The sequence below is a fragment of the Ostrinia nubilalis genome, chromosome 28, assembly GCF_963855985.1.
Source record: "Ostrinia nubilalis chromosome 28, ilOstNubi1.1, whole genome shotgun sequence".
NCBI classification, from domain to species: domain Eukaryota; kingdom Metazoa; phylum Arthropoda; class Insecta; order Lepidoptera; family Crambidae; genus Ostrinia; species Ostrinia nubilalis.
In genome coordinates, this window is record NC_087115.1 from 4,024,423 (window position 1) to 4,036,697 (window position 12,275).

The 12,275-nt window shown below is 41.8% G+C and overlaps 1 protein-coding gene across 2 annotated transcripts; it reads right to left on the bottom strand.

Annotated features, from left to right (window-relative positions):
* LOC135085399 (zinc finger protein 16-like) lies at nt 1-12,123 on the bottom strand. Of its 2 annotated transcripts, XM_063980181.1 has the most exons (11): nt 10,776-12,123; nt 9,606-10,692; nt 8,267-8,383; nt 7,233-7,769; nt 6,346-6,548; nt 5,095-5,202; nt 3,571-3,675; nt 3,070-3,180; nt 2,049-2,160; nt 926-1,030; nt 1-358 (listed from the first exon to the last, which is right to left on the bottom strand). In XM_063980181.1, the coding sequence occupies exons 2-11, from the start codon at nt 9,804-9,806 to the stop codon at nt 218-220; spliced, it is 1,740 nt and encodes a 579-aa protein (XP_063836251.1). In that variant the 5' UTR covers nt 9,807-10,692; nt 10,776-12,123; the 3' UTR covers nt 1-217. The 2 variants fall into 2 exon arrangements, with proteins under 2 accessions (XP_063836251.1, XP_063836252.1); XM_063980182.1 differs by lacking the exon at nt 10,776-12,123 and having other exon boundaries at nt 9,606-9,770.
* Nucleotides 12,124-12,275: the final 152 nt, after the last annotated feature.

A 12,275-nucleotide genomic window follows, 5' to 3' on the forward strand; every position in this document is an offset into this window, starting at 1 on the left:
AAGAGCTCAAGTGTTTAATGACTATTATATTCGAGTCAATCTGTGACAGTTACTAGAAAAAACTAATTCGGTCCTTCGAACCGATATTAAATAAAAGAGATCCTGTCCTGACTTATAAAAGCCTAAAGAAAGGAAAGATTCAAGTGTTTTACTGACTTTATTCTTAGACTGTAAGCTATGTGTATATTGTACCGTATGATTATTGCGTTAAGATAGTTCATTTGCGCGTGGCAGGGTGCGGCGTACGCTTGTGAGCGCGCAGAGCGGCGCGCTGTGCAAAGGCCGCAGGACAGGCTGTGCACTGATGCGGCCGCTCGCCCGAGTGAGTTCGGAGGTGGTGGCTTAGTATCTCGTTGGTCTGTTGAGAAATATTGTACCTTTTTATCCACAACGAAGAAGCTATTGATGATCAGATGGAATGTAGAAGCGAATCCTACCTTCAATTGCTGGCACATAACAATTCTGTGACATTGTTGTTAAGGCGACGTACTTAAGTAAGATGGTGGTAGCTAGCCAAGAGGACTTAGTGGTGGTCATACCACTAGACCACAGAGTCGGTTAAATGCAATATTATTACGAGTATATCGGTTGACCCTCTATCTATTGGGCGCAACATGTTGAAAGTTTGAGTATCGACCTTTGGTAAGTAATTGTGGTGTGATTATAGTTTTAAAATTCAATAGCAGATCAGTGATACAAGTAGGTACCTACAACATCATCAGGTCAATCAGTCTCCACAACAAGCGACATGGATTTGTCCTAAGTCGAGTACAGACGTGACGTGTGGAATATTACACGCTGACCAGACAAGCTGAGGAAACCCAATTCTTTTGTTAATTAAAGGGTCGTGCTCCAGCAGTGGAAACTTAAAAAAAAACCTAATGATGCTGATGATGATTCATCAACCACGCATCATGCAACTCACCGTAAACCCTCTCCCACAAACGTAGCATATCTTATTCTTCGGTGGTAGAATACCCTCGTGTATCTTCCGCCGGTGTTTCACCAGGTCAGCGTTACGGACGAAATTCTGCAAATACATACTAATATTAGAAAAGGGAAAGTTATTGCGTCTGTCTGTACATCTCGCCTTTAATAGTGAACAAATTTTTATAAATTTTGGTATAAGATATAGATTTTGAAGAAGGCCATGGGTTATTATCATGGGAAGAACTTCGACGGTCCGAATTTTATGGTTCTTATAAACACCTTATTTCTTAAAACTGGACCTCTTTATAAAATTAGTATAGAATTATAGGTAAGCATGAATCAGAAGACTAACGGACAGGCTTTCTACTTAATGGACAGACGACCTCATAAAGGTAGCAGGAAGGCGCTGGATGCAGGCCGCTGCCAACCGGTTATTATGGAAATCATTGGGGGAGGCCTATGTTCAGCAGTGGACGTCCTGACTCCTGTGGCTGAAATGATGATGATGATGTACCTAATCAATTCTCCGGAAGACGTAGTGTGGGCAGGCCTCCCAACTAGGTGGACCGACGATCTGGTGAAGGTCGCGGGAGGTGCGCTGAATGCAGGCCGCTGCCAACCGGTTATTATGGAAATCATTGGGGGAGGCCTATGTTCAGCAAGTGGACGTCCTGTGGCTGAAATGATGATGATGTAATCAATTCTCCGGATGGGCAGGCCTCTAAACTAGGTGGACCGACGATCTGGTGAAGGTCGCGGGAGGTTCCTGGATGATGCGGGCGGCGCAGGACCGGTCGTTGTGGAAAACCTTGGAGGCCTATGTTCAGTAGTGGACGTCCTGTGGCTGAAATGGTGATGATGATGATGTAATCAATTCCTACCTTGTCACACTCTTCGCAGGCCGCTATCAACCTGCTATTGTAGAAATTATTGGGGGAGGCCTTTGTTCAGCAGTGGACGTCCTGTGGCTGAAATGATGATGATGATGATGTAATCAATTCCTACCTTGTCACACTCTTCGCAGGCCGCTATCAACCGGCGCCATTGTAGAAATTATTGGGGAAGGCCTATGTTCAGCAGTGGACGTCCTGTGGCTGAAATGATGATGATGAACGTACCTTGTCACACTCTTCGCATCTGTACTTAAAGTTCTTCAGATGAACAAGGTTGTAGTGATCCTTCATGTATATGTTCTTTGAGAATACCTTGCTGCAATCTGGACATGGCACCCTGAAAAAAAAATTACATTTCATCATCAGGTCATATTATTATGCCCGTTTTCACCATCACTCCTTAATTTTTAAGTGACCCCTTCTTCTTCTTATTCGTTTTGCTCTTGGCAGAGCGGTCGTGATCACATTGAGGCGTTGTTCACATCGGTTGTAGAGGCGGATACAACTCTCCGCACGATCTCCCGCCATCTCTTTATGAAAACAAAATTCCTGTTATGTGTTGCCATAGGGGTCATTTGAAAATTAGGGATTGATGGTGAAAACTGGCATTAGTCTCCACTGCAGGTTCACGAGTATAAAAGTCTGGCGCTTAACTCAGTCAGTGCCTGAGGTATGGAAGCGGCACGGGAGGGTTTTTGGGACGTCAAAAGTCAGCGTCAGACTACAAAAATGTTTCAGATTTGTATGCTCTGTCGCGTCATAATGTCAATGTCACCCCTCCCGTGTGCTCCCATATCTCAGGCACTGGCTGAGTTAACCGCTAGATCTATAATTTTACCAGAAGTATATCGAGGATTTGGCCTACTTAAACTTATTAAGTACCAAATATTTGTAATCTAGAGCCGAAAAGAAAAGAAATGAAAAGAAAAGAAAAGAAAAGAAAAGAAAAGAAAAAAGAAAAGAAAAGAAAAGAAAAGAAAAGAAAAGAAAAGAAAAGAAAAGAAAAGAAAAGAAAAGAAAAGAAAAGAAAAGAAAAGAAAAGAAAAGAAAAGAAAAGAAAAGAAAAGAAAAGAAAAGAAAAGAAAAGAAAAGAAAAGAAAAGAAAAGAAAAGAAAAGAAAAGAAAAGAAAAGAAAAGAAAAGAAAAGAAAAGAAAAGAAAAGAAAAGAAAAGAAAAGAAAAGAAAAGAAAAGAAAAGAAAAGAATCTCTTCCATCCTACTTATGAAGCTATACCTTCATTACTTACCGTATTTTCTTCTTGGGCGTGTGTTTGACGCTGTTCTGTAGGTGCCACTTGTACCTGTATACGTCTGGGAACCGCTTGTCGCATTCCACGCAGTACGCGCCCAGCGGTGGGCTATTGGTGGGACAATAAAGAACATATTAGTTACCGTTTTATTTATTCTCAATTAGAATTAAAACATAATTTGTAAGCCAAGAAAAAAAAATCTATTGTTTTGAGACACTACTCGATAGGTATTGAAAAAACAACTAAATGGGAAAAAAACATATTTCACTATTAAGAACGAAGCACACTTATCAAACCGGAAAGGGATCGTAACCGCATCAACTCGAGGCGGTCAGTATTCTTTGTATGAAACGCACACTTATCCGCACCGTAACGTAAACGCATCGCCGCGTGGTTGACAGCGCGCGAAAGGCGATGACAGTTCGCGAAAGCCGATACGGTGTTGATCCCTTTCCGAGTTAATAAGTCTGCTATGACCTTAAAAAATTAATAACTTACCCGTCGCTGGGCGGAGGATGGCACACCTTATTGTGGAACCACAGTCCGTTGTAGCGAGCGAACCTCTTATTGCAGGGCACGCACTCGAATGGCGAGTGCTGTTTCCTATTTAAATTTATGTTTTTTAATAAATAACTGTGCATAAGTCGATAGCCGAACGGTGACGGGGTCGGAAGTTACGATAGCCAAACAGTGAAGGGGTCGAGATTCACGATAGCTCAACGGTGAAAGGGTCGGAAGTCACGATAGCTGAACGGTGAAGGGGTCGAAAGACACGATAGCTGAATGGTGAAGGGGTCGGAAGTTACGATAGCCAAACGGTGAAGGGGTCGGAATTCACGATAGCTGAACGGTGAAGGGGTCGGAAGTCACGATAGCTGAATGGTAAAGGGGTCGGAAATCACGATAGCAGAACGGTGAAGGGGTCAGAAGTCACGATAGCTAAACGGTAAAGGGGTCGAAAGACACGATAGCTGTACGGTGAAGGGGTCGGAAGTCACGATAGCTGAAGTGTGAAGGGGTCAGAAGTCACGATAGCTGAACGGTAAAGGGGTCGAAAGTCACGATAGCTGAACGGTAAAGGGGTCGGAAGTTACGATAGCTGAACAGTGAAGGGGTCGGAAATCACGATAGCTGAACGGTGAAGGGGTCAGAAGTCACGATAGCTGAACGGTAAAGGAGTCGAAAGACACGATAGCTGAACGGTGAAGGGGTCAGAAGTCACGATAACTGAACGGTGAAGGGGTCGAAAGACACGATAGCTGAACGGTGAAGGGGTTGGAAGTCACGATAGCAGAACGGTGAAGGTATCAGAATTCACGATAGCAGAACGGTGAAGGGGTCGGAAGTCACGATAGCAGAACGGTGAAGGTATTAGAAGTCACGACAGCAGAACGGTGAAGGTATCAGAAGTCACGATAGCAGAACGGTGAAGGGGTCGGAAGTCACGATAGCAGAACGGTGAAGGTATTAGAAGTCACGATAGCAGAACGGTGAAGGGGTCGGAAGTCACGATGGCAGAACGGTGAAGGTATCAGAAGTCACGATAGCAGAACGGTGAAGGGATCGGAAGTTACGATAGCCAAACAGTGAAGGGGTCGGAAGTCACGATAGCTGAACGGTGAAAGGGGTCGAAAGTCACGATAGTTGAACGGTAAATTGGTCGAAAGTCACGATAGCTGAACGGTAAAGGGGTCGAAAGTAACGATAGCTGAACGGTAAAGGGGTTGAAAGTCACGATAGCTGAACGGTAAAGGGGTCGAAAGACACGATAGCTGAATGGTGAACGGGTTTTAAAAAAGAAAAATTAAAAAAGTTGTCCAGCGGTTGTTTCTCCTCGGCCAAACTGACCCCTTCACCGTTCAGCTATCGTGTCTTTCGACCCCTTTACCGTTCAGCTATCGTGACTTCTGACCTCTTCACCGTTCGGCTATCGTGGCTATGATACACTACATAAAAATGGGGCTACCCCACTTTTGTGAACATGCATGGCATTTTTATAGCCAAAAAGTATTTATAACTTACCTGATATGATCCTTGATGCAGTATCTCATCTTGAAGCTGACTCCACAGTGGTCGCACACAAACTTTTCGTGCCACTCCTTGTAGTGCTGGGAGAATTCTTGTCTGCTCCTGAAATTAAAATGAAATTATTTAAATAATAGGTAGGTACATAATAATAATAATAATAATAAATACACTTTATTGCACACCAAACAAATAACATAACAGAAGAAAAGGAACACACAAGGTACAGGTACATCTGCATAACTTTCGATTAACTTGTAAAGTTTGTCTGTGGAAACTGATTAGGCTACTGTATTGTTTTTATTTTTTAAGTTCACATGTATCAACTCATGTTATTTGTTTCCTTAATAAAGAAAAATAAAATAAAATACCATTGGACTAGGTCATAGCAGATTTATCAACTTAGAAAGGAATCGACACAGTATCGCCTTTCGCGCGCTGTCAACCACGCGCGAGGCGAGGCGTTTACGTTACGGCGCGGATAAGTGACCGCCTCGAGTTGATACGGTTATGATCTGTCGATGTTCTTAACTTTATTCTCAGTTTAGCCCTAAGGTTAACGAGGAGAATTCCGAATGGCATTAAGATCGCCTTATGTACAGCTGAACCCCCCTTGGAAATCCCCCCGCTTTTAATAAACTAAGTCAAACGATCTGACCTAAAACTCTTACTTGCCCCCCAAGGCCTGATAGATAGGTTTAAGATAAATATAAGAAAATGAGAATTAATTTTACACGTCAGCCTCTAATAAAAGTAAAAATCTTAAGGTCATAGCACACTTATCAACCTGGAAAGGGATCAACACCGTATTGCCTTTCGCCAAAAGGGGCGAGGAGTTTATGTTACGGTTGCAGTTCGTTTCAGCCAAATGACGTCCACTGCTGGACAAAGGCCTCCTCCAAGGTTTTCCACAATGCACGGTCCTGCGCTGCCCGCATCCAGGCTCTTCCCGCGACCTTTACGAGATCGTCGGTCCACCTAGTAGGAGGCCTGCCCACGCTACGTCTTCCAGCCCGTGGTCGCCACTCGAGAACTTTTCTGCCCCAACGGCCATCGTTTCTACGAGCTATGTGCCCCGCCCACTGCCACTTGGTTTTAGCAATTCTGCGAGCTACGGTTGCAGTACGGAGTTTCATACAAAGAATACTGACCGCCTCGAGTTGATACGGTTACGAATTACGATCCCTTTCCAAATTGATAAGTGTGCTTCTTCCTTTAATAATAATAAAATAAGCAAAGAATACTCACGCAAACGCTAACTCGCACTTCAAACATTGATACACTTTTCTATGATCGTTGACCAAATGTTTCATTCCTTCTTTCTTAATCTTACAACTGAACTTACAAAGCTTGCAGTGGTATTTGAAGAAATGTCTTCTTATATGACGTAGGAATTGGGATTTTTGTGATAATCGTCTATTGCATACGTCGCAGATGTATGTTCCTGTAGTCTGAAAGATATGGCATTTCAGTAAATGAACTGGAGTACCGTGGGTCCATTCCCACGGTAATCCAATTTGATATTATTATTACTCTTATTGCGGACTAAATAGGAATTTTGTCGTAGTTACCGTAGCCGAAAGCGGCTTGGGAGTAGTTAATGGTGTGAAAACACAAGCGTGTTTGAAATTCGGATTCCAAATTCAAGAACGGATCACTTTTTTGGGTAGATTATCCGAATTTTGCGGATATATGTTGTCGACTCAAAATCGATATTTTTTTATGCTTTGTTATCCTTCCTAACTAATATTATAAATGCGAAAGTAACTCTGTCTGTCTGTCTGTCTGTCTGTTACGCTTTCCCGCTTAAACCTCGCAACCGATTTTGATGAAATTTGGCATAGAGATAGTTTGAGTCCCGGGAAAGAACATAGGATAGTTTTTATCCCGGTTTTTGAAACAGGGACGCGCGCGATAAAGTTTTTCTGTGACAGACAAAATTCCACGCGGGCGAAGCCGCGGGCGGAAAGCTAGTTCATAATAAGGTTTCGATCCAGTCTACCGTACCCCTTGACGAAATTATTAATATAGAAGACTAGTAAGGAAGCAATAAACTTATTGAGTATTGGGTAAAATACGTATTACAGTGTGGTGCGCAGTTAGCTCGATGTTTGTAGCTACTATTTTATACTGACCTTTTTATGGCATGTATGTTTCAACAGCATACCCTCACCTTTCAATGTTATTCCACATTTTCCACACATACCCTTTACAAAACCATCACCGTCTCTTTCTTTCATGCAAGTCTCTACATCTATCTGTTCTCTTCTAAAATACTTATCGACCGTCAGTTCTTTGCATGTAAGAACTTTAAATTTAGGTTTCTTATTTAGGCGAGCTCTCTTTTCTGCCCATTTATTTCTGTATTTAACTTTTATTTTAATTTCTTTCTGTTTATCAATATTTACTTCTTTTTTCTCGTTCACAGTATCATTTAAAACTGTATTATCAACTTTGATGTCAACTTTACTATCATTATCTTTAAAAAACGAATCATTATCGTCATTAAATGCATCATTATCATTATTAACACTATCACATTCGTCTTTATGATTGATATTTTCATTATCTACATCATTTTCTATGTTAGTATTGTTTACATAGATGATATTAGGGTATGTATCGTTCATGATGACTGTTGTTAGATTTGAAAGGGTGCCGAACATGAAATTCTGTAACCAACCAAATTGTAGAAAATGTTATGCAATATAATATCATTTTTACTGATACCTGTCCATATGTACTGTCTGTGTGTAAGCAGGAAATGAAGTTCGAAAAGAAAATCAATATTTTTTATGTGAATTGAAGAGTAAAGGCCCAGAACAGAAGTGAAACGCAACTGCAACGAAACTGCAACTATGTGATGATTCTGTTGAATGAAACTGAAAGTTTCAAACTGGTCGCGTTATGTGTGGTCTCTCAACGGACGCTATGGCAGAAACTTAGATGCAACTCAAAAGTAACTAGCAGTTGCAGTTGCGTTTCATTCACCGTCTGTTCTGGGCCTAAGGGAAGAATTTTTATTATTTAATAGTAAGAATAAAAGTACGTTTGATAAAACTAAGCACTTTCTAGCTTGAAATTCGAGAGTTTATTAGTAATAGGTAGGTAATTAACGATAAGTTACTTATTTGAAACTTTTTAAATTGAAATGTATTGTTGAACTCACCTGGCGCGTTTGAATCATATCGTTTGCCTTTTGGACCTGACGCTGGAATCGTGTAAGTTTCCTCAGTTGGGCGATGCATTCCCAACATAGCTGTATGTCTTCAGAGGGCAGAATAGACTAGAAAATAATAATTTTAAACATAAATCAACAACAAATGATGAAGGGAAGTGAGGTAAAGAAAAATACACAAATGGAGAAGGCATAATTTAGACAGTCTTATCGCTATTAAGATCGCTATCTTCCAGACAACTTAGGGGGATGACAGTTGTTTAAATGTAAAAGGGAAGGGAAAATATTTTTCATGTGTAAATAATTCATGCAATCTAGAAATCTAAGTTTCGTAAGAAATTGGTTAGTTAAAGGATAGATAATGGATAACTAAAGGATAGATAGTGTGAACAAATAAAGGACAGATAGTGGATAACTAAAGGATAGATAGTGTGAATAACTAAAGGACAGATAGTGGATAACTAGTCGGCCGTTTGGTGTAGTGGTTCGAAACGGACTACTATTCCGGAGGTTGCGGGTTCGATTCCCGCACAGTCCAAACATTTGTGTGCATGAACATATTTGTTTGTATTGGACTGGGTGTTTTCTATGTATAATATGTATGTATTTACAAAAAAAAAAGTATTTAAGTATGTTTATATCCGTCGTCTAGTACCCATAGTACAAGCTTTGCTTAGTTTGGGACTAGAGGCGCAGTGTAAAATGTCCAAGGATATTTATTTATTTATTTATTTAACTAAAGGACAGATAGTGGATAACTAAAGGATAGATAGTGTGAATAACTGAAGGATAGATAGTGTGAATAACTAAAGGACAGATAGTGGATAACTAAAGGACAGATAGTAGATAACTAAAGGACAGATAGTGGATAACTAAAGGATAGATAGTGTGAATAACTGAAGGATAGATAGTGTGAATAACTAAAGGAAAGATAGTGGATAACTAAAGGATAGATAGTGTGAATAACTGAAGGATAGATAGTGTGAATAACTGAAGAATAGATAGTGTGAATAACTGAAGGATAGATAGTGTGAGTAACTGAAGGATAGATAGTGTGAATAACTGAAGTATAGATAGTGTGAATAACTGAAGGATAGATAGTGTGAATAACTGAAGGATAGATAGTGTGAATAACTAAAGGACAGATAGTGGATAACTAAAGGATAGATAGTGTGAATAACTGAAGGATAGATAGTGTGAATAACTGAAGGATAGATAGTGTGAATGACTGAAAGATAGATAGTGTGAATAACTGAAGGATAGATAGTGTGAATAACTAAAGGATAGATGCGTCAAAGAAAGTCTAAATTAATTAAAAGTTTATAATCACCTCATATTGTTTTTCTAATAGTAATTTGTAGTAAATACGACTGTATTCTCCTATTGGAATTAATTTTCTACTTAAACTAAGACACGCACGGCACTGGGGCTGCATAGCAGTATCGTATTCACTTTTAATTTCTGTTTTTAACATTATTTTATAAACTTTTTTATGCTGTAAGTTTATGCGAAAAAAATATAATAATTTCATGTATGAAATAAGATAAAGTTTAAATTGGTGTAGGCGCTATGAGTACTATTATTATTATTATTGGTTTTTGGGCCTTCATTTGCGCCAGCTCGACCAGGTTTGATCTATTGTGGCAGCCCTTGTCTTTAGAGTTCACTGTTTAGTCCCGTTGAGTCTATAAATTTCCAGATTCTTTGGAGCGTGATATCTGCTATCTCATCCGGGTGTATGATGTGTCGCCCAAGATGGATGCTTCTTTTGCTCATAAGCGGGCCGCATGAGCAAAGAACATGCATGCCCGTTTCTTCTTCTGTATGGCAGAATCTTCACAGAGTTTCTTCGGTCATGTTCATGTTTGATTTGTGTTTGTTAATTTGCAGTGGCTGGTTAGTATCTAGTCACTGCACAAGCTTTGTATCTTTTGAACTTTAAGAGTTCCTTAGTTACTTTATCCCTGAATGAGTGCTTTTGAGTGTTTTTGTCCCGATGTAGACTTCCACCACTCAATAGCCTCTTGTTTGCAGAGGGCGGTTAGTAGCTTGGTGGCTCGTTGTTTGGTAATGCCACAGAACGGTTCTACGCCGATTTGAGGGTTATTGGCTCCATCTCTGGCGAGTTCATCTGCTACTTCGTTTCCTTCTATATTCGAATGTCCTAGTACCCATGTAAGCGTTACTTTGTTGGTATTTCCCAGTACATTCGAGCTTCCCAAGACGGTATGGTAGGCGTTAGCATCGCATCCCACTATCAGTTCCGACTTTTGTCTTCTAGAGTATTCCAGGACGTTAGTCAGTTCTTCAGTGGGATCTTGCTTATCTCCAGGAAGATATGCCGAGCAGACGAGTACTTTGGACCTGTTCGGCCCTTTGACTTCTACGTAGTATCTTAGTATCTTCGCTGCAAAGTTCTGGAACAGGTAAGAAGTTAGTATTTTTGTTTAACACGATTCAAGCCGTAGGTTTGCGGCCTTTTTTCATACGAGAATCTTACCGGCGTTGTTCAGACCGGCTACCATGGAGTCGGCGTTTATCCATGGTTCTTAAGGGCGATGTCCAGGCCACCTTCGCTGAAGATGTTTTCTATGACCGCAGAGGCGGCGATAGCGTGGTGTGGGTTGGCCTGTAGTACCGCCATCACCTTTGGGCGTGGGAACTATTGTGCTTGGGAGCCGCGGCGCCCTTGTGTGCCCCGCCGCCCTCGGTACGGTCCCCTGTGCTGCCGGGTTCCTCTGGGCGGATGAGCGCCCCTTGTGGTCCCCCTGTAGGGGGAAAACCGCGTTCCCCTTCCCCTGTTTGGGAGTGAGGAGGGGGTGGAGGGAGGGTTGACCCGTTGTGGTCCTATGCAGACCTGCACGGTACCCTCAGGCGGGGTGGTTATGGATATGGGTACGGGGGTAGAGGTGGTGGTCGGGGGTTCAGCGGAGGGCTTGGAATCCTGTATGGGGCCCTTAATTCTGAACTGGACCTTTCTGAAGCCAATGTTGGCCTTTAGGTCCGTCATCTTTAGGGCCTCAAATGAGTGGTCGTCTAGGGATACGGTCAGAGTTAGACCTCCCTTGTCAACCTTTGTGTTAAGGACTTTCCAGTGCTCGGTGTTCAGACCCTCATTCTGAGCACCGAAGAGATCTAAGGCCCGTGTTGCGCTGCTGGCCTCAGAGATTGGAATGTATACCCCCACAATCACATTAGGTTTTTGGGTTTCAGACTCGTTCAAGAGAACAAGTCTTGCTTCCGGCCACGGTTTGAGGCAGGGGATTATATTGTCAAGCCAGGTTTTTGAGCGCTCGTCCTCACACGTGATGAGGAGCCAGCCTGGCATAAAGGAGCAGCCCACGAATTTAGGCCCTTCGCCCCTTCCGGATTTGGCAATGCTTTGCAGGATGGTATTGCGTAGCGACTCCAGTTGTGTATTAGTCATCAGGGACTTGGAGTCTTTTATGCCGACCCGGATTAAGCGTACGGCCTCGCTGAAGGCTACGGTGGTTGAGTTTAAAGTCTCACTCACCTTTGGGACTTTGCTAATATGTCCCTTTGGCGATTCCTCCTCCGAGCGAACCCGTTTTACCGGTTTGCGCCCAGATTCAGGTTGCGAGGAGAACTTGTACCCCATCTGCTTAAGCTCAGCGAAGCTCTTCACCGCCAGTGTTGAAGCCAAAATCGGCTCCACACCCAGCTCTCTCAGAGCCCTGAAGCGCTTTTTTGCCGCCGCACTTGACATCTTTCTGCTATTGCTAAGTAAATTCACGTTTTTTAAATGCAAATAACTTGCTTAAATTGTAATAAAGACCCGCAAAACAATTTTATAATTTTTTGACAAAAACCACAACTGACCACAACAACAAAAAACTGACAACTAAGATTTCGTTCTGAAATGTTCAAGCTGTACAAGCAAGACCACAGGACCACAGGTTATCAAGTTTATGTATTTCTAAACGTATTTTTACAACGTCAAATGCAGATGGTCAAACAAATGTCAATGTCAATCAGCTGT